The sequence below is a fragment of the Mixophyes fleayi genome, chromosome 6 (genome assembly GCF_038048845.1).
Source record: "Mixophyes fleayi isolate aMixFle1 chromosome 6, aMixFle1.hap1, whole genome shotgun sequence".
Lineage (NCBI taxonomy): Eukaryota > Metazoa > Chordata > Amphibia > Anura > Limnodynastidae > Mixophyes > Mixophyes fleayi.
Genome location: NC_134407.1, coordinates 44,971,330 through 44,993,733, shown reverse-complemented (window position 1 = coordinate 44,993,733; position 22,404 = coordinate 44,971,330). Strand labels below are relative to the sequence as shown.

Genomic DNA, 22,404 nt, shown 5'->3' with positions numbered 1-22,404 from the left:
AATGTGCTGAAAAGTGCAAGGTGTGTCTAATTCAAGATATGAAGGCTATAGGCCTGATTCATTAAGGATCTTAACTTGAGAAATTTCATTCTCCTGGACAAAACCATGTTACAATGCAAGGGGTGCAAATTAGTATTCTGTTTTGCACATAAGTTAAATACTGATTGTTCATGTAGCACACAAATACTTTTAAATGTGACTTCTCCACTATTTTAGCTGATTTAAATATTTCCATTCCACCAGAATCAGTCAGTTTTGGTTTTGGTTAAAGGCTCCCTCTCTGTGCCATTTGGAATCTAGAATGGCACTTGCCAGGACTGTCCTTTTTCACCTCTCATTCTCGTTCTCCTAGCGGAACACCCTGACCACCAGAATTTGGCAGAATTCAAATATAGCTTGTATTAAGGTTTTAATCGATGACGGATCCAGAAGGTTGGTCGGATATATGGACAAGTTTGGCTAAACCCTCTATCTGTGTACATATTAATGGGAATTCGTATAAGCTTCTGTACTGCTGGTGCCTGTTCCCAACCAGGTTGCATTAGTTGTATCTGAGTGTTTCTCCTCTTTGTTGGAGAGGCTGTCAAGAGCCAGGATCTTTTCTTCATATCTGATGGTCTTGGCCAGTAATACAGAAATTGTGGTCTGAGGTTCGAAATCTCATTGTAAGTATAACAACTGCAGATATCCCAGTTCAACAGAAATACATATTACTTCCACTGCCTATTTCTGACCTTCCAAAACATCTGAACACATTTATTACACATCGTAAGTGTGGCCACCTTCTTAATTCCAGCTCTTGGGAAAATCAGAATTCTATGGATGTCCTTATGATAAAAGTCTGGCATATTTATGAGATGGCGTTTATGACTAGTATCTCAAGGAATTCATCTGCTTCTTTCTATAAAGCTATCTGGACTAAATTTAACAATATACCACCTCCACTCACTCTTCTAGTTCTAGCTCATCCTATGGGAAAGCTCAACCTGAGCTTATAATTCCCTAAAACTCTTCTGTTGTCTGAGAGGTAACCACTCCCCCCCTCGATTACCTTTCCCTTTCCTTCTATTTACCCCTTATTAAAATAAAAAAAAAACTGGCATCAAACCGCTTTCTTTCTTTTTATTTACTATTATTACACATCTGAATTTATGTGTTTTTGTTATACCTTAACATATCACATTTTGGTTGCATTTGTACTCTGTGTAGGATGCGTACATGTTTCCTTTTTGTATTTATTTGATGCTGTTATTTCCACATTCATTATGGTGGTTGGATTATTCGTGTGGGCACAGCCTAGTGGGGGGCAAAGAAGTGACCGCACAAGGGCCTGAGATTTCTCTCTGTGGTCTTGGGTGCGCCTGAGGGTGTTAGGGGCAGGCAGGGTCCTGGTACAGCTTTTGTTTTCTCAGAACAAAAAGAGTTAAAGTATTAAATGCAGATGTAGGCATGAGAGCAATGACATTTTCTAAAGCCGTGTGAAACAGAAAACTTTGACAGCTTGAAAATAAATAGTGAATGTTTTCTTTTGAAGCCCAATAATATCATCAGTGATTCACAATCAGCATCAGTGTATTGTGCCTGACTTCAGAGAAGGATTATTAAACCGATCCCTCCATCGACTCTGGTAGGTACCTAGACAAATGACCTGTCAGAATGAGTTTATAACACACACACTGTAGCTCAGGATACATTTCTGCAGCTCAGGCTTTGGATTATTTGTAAGTTTCTTGACTGGCCTCCCTTATACTTTCATTAATAATTTCTAGCAACTTGCTATATTTATGTTTTACATTGCAAAGACGGACATGCAAACACTGCCATGATAATAATATGATAAGAGGGCAGCTATTTAAAGGACCACATAGCCCCAAATTGAAAGTTTCAGATATGAACCATGTAACTAAAATACATTGTTCAGTGCAAAGCTAACGTTTCACTGCAGCTCTGTTAAAAAGTAAAGTATTTCCCACCTTCTCCACTTCCGGCTGCTGAAGCTTCTCTCACACCTTTAGGACAGTGCCCTGGTGAGATCTTTATTCAAGTCAAAAAGCAGAAGATGCAGTAATTTGAGCTGCTGTGACATCACTCGCATCTCACACAGTGCATTTCTGCATAGCAAGTCTACAGAGCTGTCACTCAAACTCTGCCTTAATAGTTATAGAATCTCATACCAACTAACATAGATACCAGAAGCAGAGGAGTGAAAGAGGGTATAGTGGACATATTTTATTAAGTATAAACACTCTAGTTATTTCAAGTATATTATTCAGTTTAATCTTTGATATATAGTTTTAGTCATTGATGGGCAACTGGTGGTCCTTCATGCCACAGCTCCTTCCTGTTTTATGGTCAGATATTTTTATAGCTTGTAACACTTGTTTAAAAGCCTAGGTGTATTGTGTATATTTTCTTTTATTAATTGTTTTAACTTATTATCATTATTGGTAATGTGCTGCCCTTTTGAAGCATAGAAGATCGCCCATGCAGCCCGGATGTATATCAGGTTGTTAATCACTAGTTCAAGGGTCAGCTTTATTTGCTCTTCAAACAGTCTGTATTACAATGTTATTTAATCTCAATACCTAAATACAATACCATCAACACTCAGAAGCCAGTTCCAACCTAAGATTGGGAACATTACAATTAAATTCACCACTGTCCGGGAGCAGCTATTTAGTATACATTCTAACCTAACACAGAAAATTTAAATCTGGTGACTGTAACTTTTTGAGAAAAAAAATATAAAAAAACAGTTGAGTTCCGTGAGTTTAATTAATAAACATATTTATTACAATATTGGCTAGCTTAATAAACTAACCTAAAGAGCGAACATATCCAATATTCAACGGTAATACATAATTCATGGTTTATTTACTAAAAGCGCAGTTAACATTAGAACAAATCATCAGTCAGCGTTGATGGATTTAATACAAGTGAAACAGTTAAAGCAAATATCTGGTTGCTATGGGTTACTGCATGTTTGTGTTCCTGCACCTGTATTGCTAAGCTTGTCTAAATCTAACCAGCTGCTATCCATACCATCCCTATGCTAAGCAGGTTAGACAGGAGATTATTTTTCAAAAACCTCATTGCAAGTGTTTCTCCTGACATTCACAAGCCTGTAATATTTGTACTCGTTATACAGATTGACGTCACATGGGAATATTTTATTTGTAACAAAAAATAATCATTTGCTGGAGATTGTCAACAAAACATTTTCTACAGTGATGACATTGCATAATTTAGTATATCTCATATATATGATGGTAGCAGTACTCACATTAGCACTGATTATTGACCTCCTTTGCATACTCTGCCAGCTATAGATTAAACAAGACTCATAATCAGTTTCCTGTTACAATTCAATTTCCTTTTCGCAATAGAGGAGCTAGATCGTTAATCTCACATTAACCTCTGAGATAACACCTAAGAAGAGCTAGCTCACATTTTGACAGCAATAGGAATGAAAACACTGGGTCGTGAGTTTCTCACTTGTGGTGGCTCCGTCACGTGTGGCTTTGTGGATTTTATTCCTAATGTCATTATGGAACAGGGGTCTTAGAAATGGCAGCGAATCACTGCAGCCTGTCAAAATCATAAGCTTACGTTAAGCAATATCATCACCAGCAATGTGATAATACATTAATAATTGTTAGTAGAATATTCATGTCGTTCTTAATATCATCAGAAAGGTAGAATGATAGGAGTGTAGAAATATCACATGGTCACAAATATTGACCAATATCAATACCCTGGAGTAACGGATATGAAATCTTAAGGAGAATATATACTTTTTTTAAACAATGATTTTTATTTAATGATAACAGACCATCAACATGTCCTGCATGTTCAAATATAAATTAAATAAAAAAACATGAATGACGTAAAATATTGTCAACAAACAAGTATTCCAAGTGTCATTTCTTAAACCACATTTTTTTTGTATTAATGTAAAGAGTTAAGGGTAAGTGGGGAAATAAAATATTAGGGGAGAGAGTAAGGTAGACGTGTATGGGGAATGGATCATAGGGGAGGGGAGAGAGTATTATACTCACGTCATATTGCATGATTGGCCAGATATTTATGATTTTATGATGTTCTAGTGTTTCCAGAGTTAATAATCCCAAAGTTGATCAAATGTGTTGTCTTTTGTTTCCAGAATATTCCAACCATACTTTTGTCAGTTTATATAATATTGAAAGTTAGTTTGTTGTAGTTTTCTACCAAGATCCATGATAGGAAGGCCTAATAAGACTATCCATAGCCTGAAGGGGGCTCTAATCTGACATATAGCCTCCAATAGGTCCTGAATATCTAACCAAAAGTTGGAGATCTTAGGACATGTCTAGTAAATGTGACAGAAGTTTCCTTTCACTGTATCCTCACCAATACAGTGGAGGAGAAGCTGGGGATATTTTATTTAGTCTGATGTACTATTGTGTATATATTTTATAGGCATGTTCTTTGATTAGTGTTGAGATTCTACTATACCTTGTCTTATTTTTAATTATGAGTCCACACCTAGGAGAGATCCTAGGTCTTTTCCCCTGTCAACTTCATGACATACCATAGAAAACAGAGATCAGTACATTTCTCATAGGGTTATGATAACAAGTGGCTTCAAAAGTGAAAAGAGGTCTAAACAGGTCATCTCTTGGGATGGTTTGTGAAAAGGACTGCACTTGCAAGTCTTCAAATAGCTCCTGTCAAGTAATACTGTGTTTCATGGTTAGTGAGAACCTTGAAGTATTAAATGTTTTCTATGAAACTAGTCTCTATTTAGGTTATTATGTAGTAGAGCAGAAACTCACTAATATTCAGGTGCCATGATCATTACCAGTGGAATTATCAATGTACTTGATATACTGTATACAATAGTGGCTAAGAAAATCTAGCACTGTGTGGCTGTCCATTGTCCAAAGTTTCCAAAGTTCCAATAGCCTTTGTTGTATAGCTTTGGTAGACAACCTGTGCAGCTGCTGTAATACTGAACTCCAGAGAATGCGGCTAATCTGAATTTCCTAATTTGCGATAGCCATATGTGGTCCAATAGATGTGACCCCTGCTGTTTATGAGATTGCTGATAGTAATTGTAGTAGATGATTCGCCACATATAACATCCCAGAGACTTTTGAATACAATTCAGGGTTGTCAGCAAGAAGCTGATTTGACAGAGCTGTGTCTGATAGTCCAAAACATTGTAATCTGTTTTCCAAACTGCCTGCCTGGAGAATCATTTGTTGCACATGCAGGCAGATGGATGGACGAATATCTCGTCAACTGCTTATTCGTGGAACCCCGCAGTCCTATTAGTTGTGGGAGGGTTTTCATTGTTTAATTAGTGTGCACATTTTGAAGGTGAATTATCAGGACACTTTAAATTATTATATTTTATACATTGTCAAAAAGACCATGCATCTCTCTGGCTTTAACTGGTTGAAATATTAATTTAACCATGTATATATTAAATTTAGAGCACCAATTTAACCTTAAAAATGTAGACCAGTGACCACAACCATTTGCAAATATTTTTTTATTGCTTTTAATCTTTGATGTATTCATTTATTAAATCAATGTTGTTTTCTGGGGAACCATATTTTACCTGTCCATAAAAATATTCTGCAGCCATTGAACAATCTGATCACTATAGATACAGCTGTATATCATCTGTCTGTGCTATTACCACGTTGTTCTAAGCAAAATCTTTGGAACATAACAGACTTCTTTGAAGTTGTTTAACTCATGTCTGTTAACAACACAATAATGGGTAATGTTATTGTAATTTTTGTGACCTTGTCGCCCGATATTAGAATACTATTGTCCACGTTTAACACCAGATTTCAGAAATAATACACTTACATACTTTTCTCTCTGCAAAATACCATTTGAAAATATATATATAAATGTAAATGGTTATGGTATCTTAACCATCATGTCTGTCTAGTAGATGACTGAATGGCTTGTGTGCACATTGAGCAGTTAATGGGTTAGAAATAAGGGAGAATATTATAAGACTGGCTCATCTGGTTATCACAGGTCCCCAAAAACCAGTAACCAGTAGCCAGGGCAAGTTTACATGTAAGTGGCACCAGGGAAGAGCTGGCAAACATTAGCCGAGGGGTCTTGACTTGACTCAGCAGCCTATTTTAAATGACAGTGACCCAGCCCAAGGTAGCCCACTATGGGACCAGCCTGGGGGACAGATGCCCCCTGCCCCCAGCCCTGAGTGGCACCAAATCAATGGAGGGAGTTGATGGTAACTGACTGGATGAGTTACAATTACATTTAGCTTGTCCCAGCTATAACCAGCTTATATACACCCCCTTGACACTTCTGCTCCTTGAGTATCTCGCCAACCATGATGGTTTCATATCTGGTTGTACTAGCTAGGAGGAGGGACGCTTACTATAGGAAGTTCCTTCTAGGTAGAATTCTTCAGAAAGTATTTGTAATTCTTCAACTCGATATTCAATATTTATGATAGCCTTAAGCACATGTACCTATTTTAATGTCCCTATTCTCGCTACTCCGGTTTCAGGAGATTGTACAAGAAGTTTGTCTATTAGAGTACTTTTCTATGTTATTGCATATTTTATTACAGCTGAGATTTCCTTTTTTCACCCGAAATAACCTAATTGTATCCTAACATCAACAATAAGAAAGTTAATCTCCCATCTACCTGTCAGGGATAGAATTGGTTTGATGCAGTTTCATCCTACTCTGTGCCAGTCTATGCTTCGTTAATAATGTATCCTTGTGTCCAAGGGACTTAGGAGAATCTTTGACAAGTTAGATGGAGTTTATTGGCTTTGTTTATCAGAAAATCCCTCTAGCTTATCGGGACTGACATTAAGAATAGATATAACTCAAGATAGCAAGAATTACTTTGAGAGATTAACAGACCAAAAACAAATAGATGAGCTTCAATACACTACATTGGTGCAGTTTCTCTGAACAAGAAAACTGAACAACAAAAAAAATAAACATCATCATAAATATTTTATTATTATTATTATTATTATTATTATTATTATTATTTTTATTATTATTATTATTATTATTATTATTTTTAGACATATTTTAGGACAGAATTCGAACATTTATATTCTCTTTTACTTTTTCAGCGTACCAACATTCCAGAGCCTTCCTGAAGAAATACTTAGTAAACTTGCAGATGTACTTGAGGAGGTAAGGAAAAAACATTCCAAATTGTATATGCTATAAATGTATATCTTAAAATTTGGGGAAAAGTGGGGTCATCAGGATGATATGGATTGTAGTGTAGTCACTCCTACAAGATATATTCTTATATTTGCTGAGCAGTGACAGGACTCACAGGACTTTCTTTGAAAGTGTTCTATGATGTAATGTGTGTCAGTCACAACTGAATATGAGGATCACACAATTTTATTTCAAATTGAAATAATCCTCAGAATGCGGTTCTTACTACTGTAAAATAGGAATCATGTTAAAAGTCACCTTGGAGACTCATTATCTGTATTCCTGTTTTCAGAAGTTTAATTGATTCATATATATTGCATTTTTCGTGATTAGTTCATCAGGTATAAGGGTTTATTTGACTAAACTATGAATATGATTGTGACCACATACAGATATAAGAATGTTCGGCCCACTGACCAAATAACCAGATCTGTTGACAAATTCCCATATAGTACAGTATGTATAAATCCTACCCTAGAATATCTTATAAGCTAAACTGTACAATAAACAGACAAGGTGAGAACAGGAGCTATCTGCATCATCACATGCTAGACACAGATCTAAACAAACCTAAATCCCAAGAGTGATTGCTCCTATTGACTTGATAATGTCGTATTTGTATCGCTTCCAGCATTCATTTTCAGCAGCTCAGCCTTATGAGTCTATTTTGTCAATACTCTTAAAGTGTTTTACTCAGCACTTTACTCCGCATGTGGTTTTCCCTGCTGCCCACAGCCTCCTGTTTTACAGCAAGCGCACGCATTCCAAAGTCATAGCTAACAGTGGCTGTTTGTGAAGCACTGCAGGCCCCTGACAAATGGACATCAGCAATTTACTTTCACCAGAAGGGACAGAAATGATAGGTGTGACAGCTGCGGCTTTTATTTCATCAAAAATACTTGCCATAAGTAAAAGGCCATAGGCATGGCTTTTCTTGGTTTTTAAAAATGTTTATATTTTGGTAATGAGATGTGAAATAGAACATTTCTTCATTTGGTATGCTGAAAAGAATTCCTTTTATATTTATATCTGCATCACTTAGTGCTTTAACAAATGAAAATACTGTACCATACCTTCCAACATGTCAGAGATCCCTTCCCCCATTTCCCACTGACGGGACAAGCATGTCCCTGGATGAGACAGCGGGACACCGCCCCAAAACCATGACTGTCCTGCTGAAATCGGGACAGTTGGTAGGTATGCTGTACTAGATATATGTAGTATATGATTTTATCGAGTTAGACTCAATACTAGGAGATATTGCTATATATTGACCTAGTACAAGTCATCAAGGTTCATTATCATGTCCGTACATGAACATCTGTATCCTCCATGAGAATAAGAAAGAAACTTTGTACGTTGCTCAATATTGCAGCTAACAAATGAAACCATATAGGTGGAGGTATAATTAACCAAAATGACGTCTCGGTTCTATTTAATGCAAAAGTCGACATTGTGTTACTTTCCTTACCATGTTAAATTGTTATGCGTCATCTCCTTTACATGATTGTATATTAATTATAAGATAGGCTATCCATCTTGTCTACAGTCATGGCCAAAAGTTTTGAGAATGACACAAGTATTGATTTTCTCAAAGTTTGCTGCTGCAGTGTTTTTAGACCTTTTTGTTAGATGTTGCTATGGTATACTGAAGTAAAATTACAAGCATTTGAAAAGAGTGAAAGGCTTTTATTGACAACTACATTAAGTTTATGCAAAGAGTCAATATTTGCAGTGTTGAACCTTCTTTTTGAATACCTCTGCAATTCACCCTGGGATGCTGTCAATCAATTTCTGGGTCACATACTGACTGATGGCCGCCCATTCTTGCCTAATCAATGCTTGGAATTTGTCAGAATTTGTGGGTTTTTGTTTGTCCTCCCGCCTCTTGAGGATTGATCACAAGTTCTCAATGGGATTAAGGTCTGGGGGGTTTCCTGGCCATGGACCCAAAATTTTGATGAACCCGAACCCACTTAGTTATCACTTTTGCCTTATGGCAAGGTGCTCCATCATGCTGGAAAAGGCATTGTTTGTCACCAAACTCTTCTTGGATGGTTGGAAAAGTTGCACTTGGAGGATGTCTTGGTACCATTTTTTATTCATGGCTGTTTTCTTAGGCAAAATTATGAGTGAGCCCTCTACCTTGGCTCAGAAGCAACACCACACATGAATGGTCTCAGAATGCTTTACTGTTGGCATGACACAGGACTGATGATAGCGCTCACCTTTCCTTCTCCGGACAAGCGTTTTTCCAGATGCCCCAAAAAATCTGAAAGGGGATTCATCAGAGAAAATGACTTTACCCCAGTCCTCAGCAGTCCAATCCCTGTACCTTTTGCAGAATATTAGTCTGTCCCTGATGTTTTTCCTGGAGAGAAGTGGCTTGTTTGCTGGCCTTCTTGACACCAGGCCATCCTCCAAGAGTCTTTGCCTCATTGTATGTGCAGATGCACTCACACTTTCCTGCTGCCATTCCTGAGCAAGCTCTGCACTGGTGGTGCCCCAATCCCACAGCTGAATCCATTTTAGGAGACAGTCCTGGTGCTTGCTGGACGTTCTTGGGTGCCCTGAAGCCTTCTTCACAACTATTGAATCTCTCTTCTTGAAGTTCTTGATGATCCGATAAATTGTTGATTTAGGTGCAAGCTTACTAGCAGCAATATCCTTGCCTGTGAAGCCGTTTTTGTGCAAAGCAATGATGGCTTCACGTGTTTCCTTGCAGGTAACCATGGTTAACAGAGGAAAAACAATGATTTCAATCACCACCCTCCTTTTAAAGCTTCCAGTCTGTTATTCTAACTCAATCAGCATGACAGCGTGATCTCCAGCCTTGTCCTCGTCAACACTCTCACCTGTGTTAATGAGAAAATCTCTGACCTGATGTTAGTTGGTTCTTTTGTGACAGGGTTGAAATACAGTAGAAATCTTGTTTTTAGGATAAAGTTCATTGTCATGGCAAAGAGGGACTTTGAAATTAATTGCAATTCATCTGATCACTATTCATGGCATTCTGGAGTATATGCAAATTGCCAACATAAAAACTGAGGCAGCAGACTTTGTGAAAAATAATATGTGTGTCATTCTCAAAACTTTTGGCCATGACTGTATAAATTCTAGTAGTTTTATTTCATATTGGCGTTTTAAGCATAGTAAATTGCTGTTATCTTAATCACAAATACAGTAATCAAAATGTAAATGTGGCCTAAAATGAGATTTGGACAATAGTAAGTTTGTCAGCTGATTAAATAATGTGGTGTTGATTCTACTTAGTGACTGATTGGCTTTGTCACTCATTAGTCTGTTTATTAATGGGAGAAAAGCCATAGTTCCACTGAAAACTAGTGTATATCACCGTAGGTAGGACTATTCCTTATCTATCAAAGGCTCCTGCCAGTGAAGAGATTCGCTGACTTCTTCTGGGAAAGCTTCCAGAAGACTATTTAGCAAGGATTGTAGTGGTACATGTGTAACACTTAAAGGGTTACCTTGTGTCCCCCGCCCACCGGTCTCGGCAGGAGACGTCCCCTTGGAAGATGTTCTATTATAGAGAGGCGGGGGCCTCACAGTGGTAGGGTGAGAACCAGTGACATAGGTGGTCATGTGGCCAACAACGTAGTGTAAAAGCACCAGCAAAGGTGAATGGGAGCATGCGGGTTTTATGGAGACGGCAGCCATATTGATCCAGGACCTGGGAAGGAGGATGGTGGGCCCAGGTCCCCCGGTACCAGATATTAACCCCCTTTAGGGGGAAAAGAAGCCCTACAGTGATAGCAGCAGGTGGGATCCCCACTATCATGGGTACCCCAGGAGTATTTTAGAGCTTAACATCTGCTGAAATGATGTGCTGGAGGCGTTTGGGAGACGTTTAACCTGTAACCGCTATGATGTGTGGTGGAGGCGTTTGGGAAGCGTTCAACCTTTAACCGTTATGATCCGTGCTGGAGGCGTTTTGGAGAAGTTCAACCTGTAACCGTTATGATTTGTGCTGGAGGCGTTTGGGAGACGTTCAACCTATAAATGTTATAATCTGTGCTAGAGCCGTTTGGGGGACGTTCAACATTTAACCGTTATGATCTGTGCTGGAGGCGTTTGGGAGAAGTTCAAACTGTAACCATTATGATCTGTGCTGGAGCCGTTTGAGAGACGTTCAACCTGTAGCCATTATGATCTGTGCTGGAGCCGTTTGAGAGACGTTCAACCTGTAACCATTATGATCTGTGCTGGAGCCGTTTGAGAGACGTTCAACCTGTAACCATTATGATCTGTGCTGGAGGCATTTGGGAGAAGCTCAACCTGTAACCATTATGTTCTGTGCTGGAGGCGTTTGGGAGAAGCTCAACCTGTAACCATTATGATCTGTGCTGGAGGAGTTTGGTGTTGATGTGTTTCTAGCCATTGTAACCATTATATGTGCAGGAGGAGAAGACATTGAAATAAAATGTACTTTTCGAAGATATGGTCTGGTGCCCAACAGTTATCTGACATTGCCCTGCACACCACTTGTGTCCACACCATGGATTTGTGTTTAGACACCTGAGTATTCAGGGGACCCTCTGGTCGCAGATGTTGCACCCATGCCATAGCCAGAGCAGAAGAGGAGGGCAGCAGTGAGAAGGGCACCACACCACATCATGGCACTCTAGTAAGTGATCATGCACCCAAGACCAACAAGAGTATCACACATGTACCAGCGCAATCCTCATTTCACTATCGCCATCTCAAGATACAGTAGAGATTTTTTTCAAATAGGAATAAAAGGGAAAAAAATGTTTAGCTATTTTTTAATATATTTTAAAAAATAATAATTGACAAGTGGAACCGAAAGCCCAATTCAGAGCGTCCAACGGAGATGCACCAACACTGGGTGATATCTTATTAGTAAATTACAGCAATAAACCTGTGTTATGGCCACAAAATAATAATAGGGGCCATAGTGTTATTTTAGTTGTACAGAAATAAGATTTACCAAAAAAGACAACGTTGGGGCTGGCATTTTAATACTGCCTTACAAAGCGGTCCTATTTAGTGATAAATATATTTAGTATTAATATTAAGTTAAGGGCTGTCAAGGTATGGCCAAGGTATGGCCATATAGTAAAATCATGGCAATCACTTTACTTCAAGGTTTTGACCTGGCTTTTGCACTGTGCATGCGCGGCCATCATGACACAATTAGCTATAGGAAGCAGGGGAGAAGCATGTAACCTGATGGGGAGGGATCGGAAGATTCCCCTCCAGCGATGCTCTCCCCATAGAGTAGAACTTCAGATGGTGTTAGCCATCGGCGACAAGCTCTGAAAGATTTTTAGAGCTTGGTAAATAGGTGCAGACCACAGTCGCCATTGAGAATAACGGGGCTGCGATAGTTTTCTTAATACAGGAGATATCTCTGATAGTTTCTGTGTTAGGCTAATGTTAAATAGCAAAAGAACTGGCCCGGTGGCCAGATGCCCCCCAGCCCAGCCTGCCACTGGTCAGCATAGGTTGTGTTAAGAGTTCAAATATGCAACTGACTTTGGTGTAATTATTATATTTATTTCCAGGTGTGAGATGCAGAAGGTCATAGAGGCACAAAAACAAGCAGATAGGCCACACTATCTAGGAAAACCAGACAACCTACTGCATCAAATTAGGAGGTCAATGACCTTTCTAACCAAAGCATGGAATGTACAGTATTTTACAGATGGTGGTGCAGCAGATTATCATTTATATACTAAATTATACATGGACAAACAGTTAAAGAGGGATTGTCATACCCTTCTCAGTAGCTGCTGGTTTATAAACAAAACTTGAACTCATTTATTTACAAACATGTACATACCACTTTTATTTACATAAATATGTCATACTTGCCTAATCTCCTGGAATTCCGGAGTAGACAATCCTCTCGAATTTGCCAAAACTCACGGCATTAAATGGTGGGGGCGGGGCTTAATCGTGTTATTAAGCCCCACCCCCGCTATTCAATGCCATGAATTTCAGCATTTTATAGTGGGGTGGTGACGTGATGACGTCACAATGCCCCCTCTTACCCCCTGTCACATGACTTCTCCCCTGGGAGACGTTTTGAAAGTTGGCATGTATGAAATATGTGTATCTTTAACTGGTGGTCAACAGGCCATAAATAAAAAGGAGCATTGAAAGATGCCACTGCCCTTTTTAAAATATTTGTGCCTCCACGTATTTTGTGGGGGGTAGGAATTGGGTTCCTAAAAGAGCCACACATACATTTGTGTTTTTTGGTTTGGTAATCATGATTAATCACCAGACAAGAAATACAAATGGTCATTCTATTTTGAAAGAGATGACTTCACTCTTTAAAACAAGGGTTCCCCCTATTTATGCATCACAGGATGCTAAACTGTAACCCCCTTTCCAAGCAATAACCAAACAGAGCACTCACATTTGAAAGAGGGGCTTTCCTCTTTCAATCAAGAGTGCACATAAGTTTTTCTGAGCCATGGATAGGGAGATGGAGGCTCAGATTTTTAGTGCTCATTGCCCAGGGGGCGCCCCCTCCCACACTTACCAACTGACCTACCCTCCCATGGGCTTTATTTTTAGCCCTTCGCTTTTGGAGTGCATGTAGAGGATGTGTCCTACTCACCCTTAGAGATCAAGGGGTTAACATTCTGTACTTCTTTATTACAGCATGCTGGGAGTTCTAGTTCAGCCACAGCTGGTGAGATGCAGGTTGTCAGTCCTATGCTGTTAGTGATATATTGTGGTCTAGTGCGTCTGCTTTTCTAATATATTAGTGTTATATATTATATTTTGAGTCCGTTTGCATTATTCAGTGATTTAAAATGTTGACACTTTTGAGGCAATTTAAACTATGAAATATGTTCATATATCTATAGATAAACTTCGCTCAGTTAATTGTTAATTATTTTTAGGATTCTTTTCTGTACCATAAAGTTTCCTAATTGTGACAAAGTAATAAGCCAATATACTGCCATACTTTCTAGATTGCACTGCCACCTTATGTCTGTTTTAATGTTTACAGGCTTCAGTATTTTAAGGAACAGTAATTGCTATTTCTCGGTAATGGTTAAATAACGTTAATACACATGCTCGCTGTTCTCCAGTAGTCTGAGAAGTCCCCTGTGGGAAGCTATGGGAAGGTAGATATAATTATTATATGAATGTAATGGAAGCATTCACAATTTAAACTGCATTTGCTCTCTGTGGAAGTAATACTGGTGCCCATACTCCAGTAATAGTCATTCTGTGCATGATATTAAAGAAAAGTGGGTAATGTGGGGGATGTCATTAAAGACAACACAGAAGGCTAGATTTACTAAATTGGGGGTTTGAAAAAGTGGAGATGTTGCCTATAGCAACCAATCAGATTCTACTTATAATTTATTTAGTACCTTCTACAAAATGACAGCTAGAATCTGATGGTTGCTTAAGGCAACATTTTTCAAACCTGCAGTTTAGTAAATATACCCCAAAGATTCCACTAGATGACCCTCAACTCCCCTAAAGCTTAGAAGCAGATCCTGGCACCACAATGGCATATGCTATAAATGGCTGGACCAAAATATATAGGCTATACATAGGTAGTTTATAGTACATAGGGTACAATATTTAGCACTACTTTTATGCTAACTGAAAGAGAACAGGTCCTATCCAATGCAATAATCATCATCTAAAGTGTCACTAAAATACAATTAAATATAATATAAAAAACATTAAGACATTATTATTATCTTGTATTTATAAAGCTTTGTAGTGGGTTATCATCAAGGCACCATCCACAGTCTTGAGTCAAACAGGAGCTTTATTGTGAGAATCCACAGCACAAAACAGCTATTCACGTGAACAGCAAAACCAGAGCTATGCACAGAGTATAAGGTATATTCATGTCCGGCGCTACCATTAGGCAGATGTCTGAGTTGCCGATGGTTAGGGAGAAGCCAAAACACTGAATGAGTAGAATAATATCACTCAATCAGTGATTTTAATGTCACCGATGACCCACACGGAGATCCGACCACTTACATGGAGGCTAGGATGACTTCAGTCTGCAAACAGCAGCCAACAGCTTCTCACAAGTGAAGCTGTCATGTCAATGTTCTGCTGGACGTGTGGAATGGGCTATGATATCACAGCCAAGCATCTCATTCTCAGTCTGAGGAGCTTAGGATCCCGCCTCCACCTCCTGCCTAAGGTAAGAAACACCAGAGATGGGTGCTCCGCTTATGATTGAGAGGGGGGGAGTGCTATCAAATGTGCGTAATGGGGTGCCACCTAGGGAGCCCCTGGACCTTCACCGGCCCTGACTTTATTGGCTCCTTTCATGGAGAGGTGTAAGACTTCCACCCTTCACAGACACCACTCACTAGACTGGATCAGAGCCTTAAATAGGCTCAAACTCCTCCCCTATGAGGAATGGGAGGGTATCTCGTGCCTCAGGTGTGTCCGCTTCTCACCCTGTCACAAGCCTCAACCTCGTGCATTGATTGTGATACAAATAACATTGATGTCATGACACACAAAGTAAAGGTGACCACGCTGAGAGTCCTCCTTACAAGGTGGGTGAAACACTTGATATATAAGGTAGCAGAATAGCCATTATAGCTGTTGGTGGAGATACGTGTTCATGTATACAGCTCCTGTGCTAATTCCTGGCTTCAAACTCTCAAATATTCAAATAAGGACATTGTAGATTTATTATAACAAAACTAAAATATATACTGTTCTGTATTACCAGACAGGTAAGTCGTCTGCCTGATGTTTTCTTCAGTGGTCTTACCAAGAACTAGTTTAGTGTACAGTTGTGGTAAAAATTATTGACACCCTTGCACTTTTTTTTAATAAGTCACAATTTCCTCAGAACATAAGGTGACATTAACAACAGTGTTTGGTCTCCATAATTATTTCTCTATTAATATACAGAACCTTTGTTTGTGATTCTTTACTGAAAGTAACTGCAATAACCCTATAGCCTTGGATGAGTGTTCTGCACCTCTCTACTGGCCGTCCACTATTCTAGTGCAAACTGCTCCAAGTCTCCTCACTAAACCAACCTGTGCGTTGCTATCTCAGCTGCATGAGCTGCCACATTGCTTCAGTTATACAATGACTGACCGCCGCCTGCCTCTTGTACAATGCTCTCAGTGTACAACTCACTTCAGGTGATGACAAAGGACCGGATGATAAACCACTGTCAGTCGACCGTGCAATTGATGGATAATATATACAGTGAATGGGAGATGGAAAATGAGACCAATTTGTTAAAAAATAAGTTAGAAAAACAGATTTTTCAGATTTTATAGTCCCTTTGTAGCCCCATGTGATGTGCACCTACGCACATTTATAGATATTACGGTTAGTAAAACATCGCTGATGTTTTAGTGCCCCAACATCCCGTAGAATCTCATCACGTGAGGCTCCGATGGAACTTCCAAGGTAATTGAAAAACTTGAAGTCTCTCATCCTGCTGCAGTCACAGGGCTTTCTTCATTAAGCCGTCAGTATTGCCGGAACAGGAGTTAAACGATAATGAGACCTTTTGTACAACCCCTTTAAACTTAGCTGCCAGGACACTGCCCCTAACCATCCTGTTTCTTTAACCATTTACTCTTGTATTGATTAATTCAGAAATAGTATTGTTGTAACCTATTGAGCTGTGTTACAATGTATTCTACTTACAAATATCAATGCATTTAAATAAAAAAAAGGCTTAGTGCTCTTGTACAGTACCCTGAGCTGCATTTCTTTGTCTGTTTTCATATTAACAAATGTCTGTGCTATGAAAGCAAGATCCATTTACAAACAATGGATTGCTTTTGTCTGGAACATAAAATTGCATAATGTATGGTGTAAGCCACATTCTGTGCAGTACAGGAGCTTGTCATCACTCAGCTCATAGCTTTTATCATCTCAATACTTTATTGTCAGTAGAGATCGGCATTTCTCAACTCACACTTGTTTTTTTTCTAATTTATTGAATTTCTGTTTAAAAATACTGGGTCACTGGACCACCTGTTTTTTTTTTCTCTTTAAAATGTTTCTTTTAGGCTGCTGAGTCGAGTCTTGCCTCCCCCCCATTCTAAAATTTGCCAGCCAGCCCCTGGTGTATAACATACAAGTGTTCTCCCAGGATGTCTGGATGGCAGGTGGGTGTGTGGGGGCGGGGCTCGAAGAATCACATCATTACCCCCGCCCCCAAAATGTGTACCACTGTTTTGGCCCAATACAACCAGGAGGCAGGGCCACAAGGGCACACCTGCCGTCACTAAGCCCCGCCCCCTCCATTTAATTGACAGCACTGACCAGGATTCGGGAAAATTGCCTGCTCTCCGGAAATCCAGGAGGACTCCCAGAAATTTGGGAGTCTCCCAGACATTCCGGGAGAGTAGGCAACTATGGTTTATAATTGCATGCACAGTAAATGGCTGTGAAAATAAAAAAATCATTGTTCCAAATGAGGATATACATATTTGCGTTTTGATGTGCACTTAACTTGCTTAACAAGTGGTGCAGCACTTTTATTTCATTGTGAAGCACATCAAAGCAGTTACATTCATCTCACAGAGAACGCATTATTACAGCATTCCGTTTTCATATTTAAAAAACGCTTTGCAAATGCCAGTGTGTACGCAGCCGAACAAAGCTTTTGTAGTTAAATAACCTTAGGTGTTTAAATTGAATTATTATCAGATGACGTAGAAGTATTACACAGAAGATGTGTAGTATTACACATCTTTACAGGTATTAGGGCTCTGTTGTTTAACATTCACTTTTTCATATATTTACAATCAGTAATCCAGATTTTAAATTGTCAGTCTTTAGGCCATTTAATCCCGCCCCAAATCAATACACATCTCCTTTTGTCCCAGAAAATCAGGACTGTTTTAGGAAAAAACACTGCTTTAGGGAATAATGCATTTATTTCAAAATCATTATGAAATCCAATTTTCCGACCAGTCTGTTTTATTGCTCAATTAAAGGCTTTATATAGTAAACGATTTTAGGTTCAGATTGTTTTTCTGAGCCCATAGCCACAGGTCCCATTTTATTACAATACTTGTGTTCAGAAATAAGTTCTACTATATAGAAGAGGATTTACTGGAACAGTCCTGTGTATTTTCACAAGGATAGAGTAACAGGAATCTCCAGCGGGTATCTTCATATACTGGCAGAGTGTTGCTGTCATCTTTGAAATGTCACTTCTCATCCACACCTTTGGGAAGCAGCCAGGATTGTCAGTGATAATTTGTGGCAGAATGTAAACATGATATCAAGGCGAGAGCAGAGGAAGAGATTTCTGCTCCTGTAGTTATGGGATGCCGGTAATTACACAGTGAAAGTGATTCTTTTACAGATGTAATTTTGCTGTTAATACCAGTCCATGGATCTAGCCCAGTGGTTCCCAAACTTTTGCAGTTCGCGGCACCCTTAGAGTCTCCAAATTTTTTCAAGGCACCCCTCCACAATAATTATTAAGCAGTCCTGTTTTAGAAGTAGTTGGGTCAAAAAAATGTAATAAGTGTTTAGGTCAGGACAGAAATACTTATTTAGTTGTATGCAAAAATGCCCCCTCTGCATCCAGACACTCTGCCCTCAGGCACTCTGCCCCCTCTGAATCCAGACACTCTGCTTCCTCAGCATCCAGACACACTGCCCTCTCTCACACTGCCCCCTCTGTCACGCTGTCCCCCCTCCTCTGCTCTCTGTCACGCTGTCCCCCCTCCTCTGCCCTCTCTCACGATGTCCCCCTCCTCTGCCCTCTCTCACGATGTCCCCCCTCCACTGCCCTCTCTCACGATGTCCCCCCCTCCTCTGCTCTGTCACACTGTCCCCCTCCTCTACACTCTGTCACGCTGTCCCCTCCTCTGTCCTTTGTCACGCTGTCCCCTCCTCTGCCCTCTGTCACGCTGTCCCCCCCTCTGCCCTCTGTCACGCTGTCGCCCTCCTCTGCTCCTCTCACGCTGTGTTCCCCTCCACTGCCCCTCTCACGCTGTGTCCCCCTCCACTGCCCCTCTCACGCTGTGTCCCCCTCCACTGCCCCTCTCACGCTGTGTCCCCCTCCACTGCCCCTCTCACGATGTCCCCCCTCCACTGCCCCTCTCACGATGTCCCCCTTCTCTGCCCCACTGTCACTTTCCTCTGCCCCTCTGTCTGGCCCTCTGTCACACTTCTCTGCCCCGCTGTCTGCACCGCTGTCTGCCCCTCTGTCACACTTCTCTGCCCCTCTGTCTGCCCCGCTGTCTGCCCTGCTGTCTGCCCCACTGTCTGCCCCTCTGTCACACTTCTCTGCCCCGCTGTCTGCCCCTGTCTGCCCCTCTGTCACACTCCTCTGCCCCTCTGTCTGCCCCACTGTCTGCCCCTCTGTCACACTCCTCTGCCCTTCTGTCTGCCCCGCTGTCTGCCCCTCTGTCACACTCCTCTGCCCCGCTGTCTGCCCCTCTGTCACACTCATCTGCCCCTCTGTCTGCCCCGCTGTCACACTTCTCTGCTCCTCTGTCTGCCCCTCTGTCACACTCATCTGCCCCTCTGTCTGCCCCGCTGTCACACTTCTCTGCCCCTCTGTCTGCCCCACTGTGCCCCTCTGTCTGCCCCCCTGTCTGCCCGCTGTCTGCCCCACTGTGCCCCTCTGTCTGCCCCTCTGTCTGCCCGCTGTCTGCCCTGCTGTCACGCTCCCTCTCAATCCTCTGCCGCAAGCCAGCCATAGGAAAAAACAAAGAGCACATAAACTTACCAATCCGCGCGGCGCCGGGACCCAGCAGACTCCTCTCTCCCGCAGCTGTCACTGAATATCGTCGTCAGTGACAGCTGCGGGAGAGAGGAGTCTGCTGGGTCCCGGCGCCGCGCGGATTGGTAAGTGTATGTGCTCTTTGTTTTTTCCTATGGCTGGCTCACGGCACCCCAGTGACAGCGCCGCGGCACCCCTGGGAGCCGCGGCGCACACTTTGGGAACCGCCGATCTAGCCTATAACATAACATTTTTCTCTTGCTAGAAATGGAATCACAGCAAATACACTGAAAGGTGTAATTTTATTATACAAACTAAAAATATGGGGCCTGATTCATTAAGGATCTTAAATGAAGAGGTAACTTATTTCAGTCTCCTGGACAAAACCATGTTATAATGCAAGGGGTGCAAACTAGTTTTCTGTTTTGCACATAAGTTAAATACTGACTGTTTTTTCATGTAGCACACAAATATCAACTTTACATTTCAGTCTACAAATAAGCTATCAAGTATTTGTGTGCTACATGAAAAAACAGTCAGTATTTAACTTATGTGCAAAACAGAAAACTAATTTGCACCCCTTACATTGTAACATGGTTTTGTCCAGGATACTGAAATAAGATACCTCTTCATTTAAGATCCTTAATGAATCAGGCCCATGGTGTTTGCAACTTTGTTACTGTTTTGTATTTCATGTTAATCAAGAGAAATATCACTGCTTGCCTTCAAATCATGATGTTAAGGCAATATAATAAAATAATGTATGATGAAATCATGAGTTAGTAAATTATATTTTCTTGACACACCAATGGTAAAATATATTTTGACATTGGTTCACCACGAAAAATAACCATGAAAAATAAAACATGGCAATTGTGTCAGCAAGTGTGTCACAACATTAAAAAGGATGGGAGTCACTGTTCTAGGGCTGGGTTAGATGAGCGGTCTGTCTCTGCAGTTTAGATGAGTGGTCTGTCTTGCACAACTTTTTTTTGTCTTGCAAACAGGGCCGCCATCAGAGGGGTACGGGGGGTACTGTTGTACCGGGCCCAGGCTCACCAGGGGGCCCGGTATAACAGCGCAACACATACTTACCTGGGGGCCCGCTGTCTTGCAGTCCGCTGGTCTCCTCTACTCTGTCTTCAGCCTGGCTGTCACCGTGACAGCCAGGCACCAGAATGCGATCGCAGGGGTGGAGGAATCATTCCCCCTGCGATCATGTGATCTGCCTGTGCTTTGTATGGGGAAACCTTCGCCAGAGAACCCCAAAGATACCTGGTAATAGCTAAGACTGTCCTTGGGCCTTTGATAAAAGGAGAGTAGCCCTTAATCCGAAAGCGTTTCTCTCTATCATAAATAGGCTCCTATTAGGATTAGTATGTAGGTCTGATTAATACATGAGACCTAGTGCTTTGGGAAACACAATTGATGTAATGCCATGTGTTTCCTTAAAGCCCCACGGAGCAGTACATGAATGGCATTATGGCGCTGCAGGTGTCCTTTTGACGCTATGAGGGTAGATTCAATTCCCCGCATTGTTCTTTAGAACAACGTGGCCCACGCACAATTACCGTTACTACGGTAATTTCAATGTGGATTTTCCAATGAACTGGAGAGGTCGTCTTGCCGTTTATTCCAAGGTACTTGGAGTATGTTTTGGTAGATATTTAGTATTATTTAGAAGTTTTCCGCTGTGGATATTTAAGAATTATGAGTGTTTCATTGAGTGACCTGGCATAAAAAAAGGATGTGGAGAGAGTACTACACATGTCCAATGTTAGTTTTAATTTGCTGGTGGTGTTAATCAGAATGGGATATAGTGAACTTGGAAACAGCTGGTGACTGATCAACAAAATTTTGGGCCAGAGATGTATACAAAGCAGTTTGCAGACACAATGTTTATACTGAAGACAGTCCAAACTTGCAGTGTTTGCTATGATGTATCTTATCCTTACTTTTACTTGTCATATATCACTTGCAATAATGGTAATCCATGTAGTAATAGTGCCAGATCAAAAGACACACAAATCTAATAGAGGCAGCAACAAATATATGCACGAAACACAGTATATACATCCATGTTTATTACATAATACTTTTTTTACTATTTTTGCATAAGGTACAGATTTCTGTACTGCACATGTGCACCAAACGTGCATACACAATACAACTGTTTATAGGTTTTTGCATATTGTTGACCTGCATATTTGTACACAATATAATAATGTAATCAAATGTCATACACCCAAGATTAACATCATATTTTATTTATAAGGCACCACAGAATCTGCAGTGCTGTACAGTCAACAAATATAAACAAAACAATATCCAAATAAGGAGCAAGAGATACAATAGAATTAACAGAGATAACAACTACATTAGAGTACACAACTAGAACAAACATTACAAATAGGACAAGGAGATAGGAGCTAGAGAGGACATAGTTAGTGAGAGGTAACATATAAGAGGGG

The 22,404-nt window shown here is 40.5% G+C and overlaps 1 protein-coding gene across 4 annotated transcripts in view; it reads left to right on the top strand.

The window, feature by feature from the left end:
• PRKG1 (protein kinase cGMP-dependent 1) overlaps positions 1–22,404 on the top strand; it is a 796,378-nt gene that overhangs the window by 637,776 nt on the left and 136,198 nt on the right. For all 4 annotated transcript variants that reach the window (XM_075216377.1, XM_075216376.1, XM_075216374.1 and 1 more), the window contains exon 5: positions 7,128–7,191. In XM_075216377.1, the coding sequence (XP_075072478.1) occupies positions 7,128–7,191 (64 nt within the window). The remainder of the gene's footprint in view (positions 1–7,127; positions 7,192–22,404) is intronic.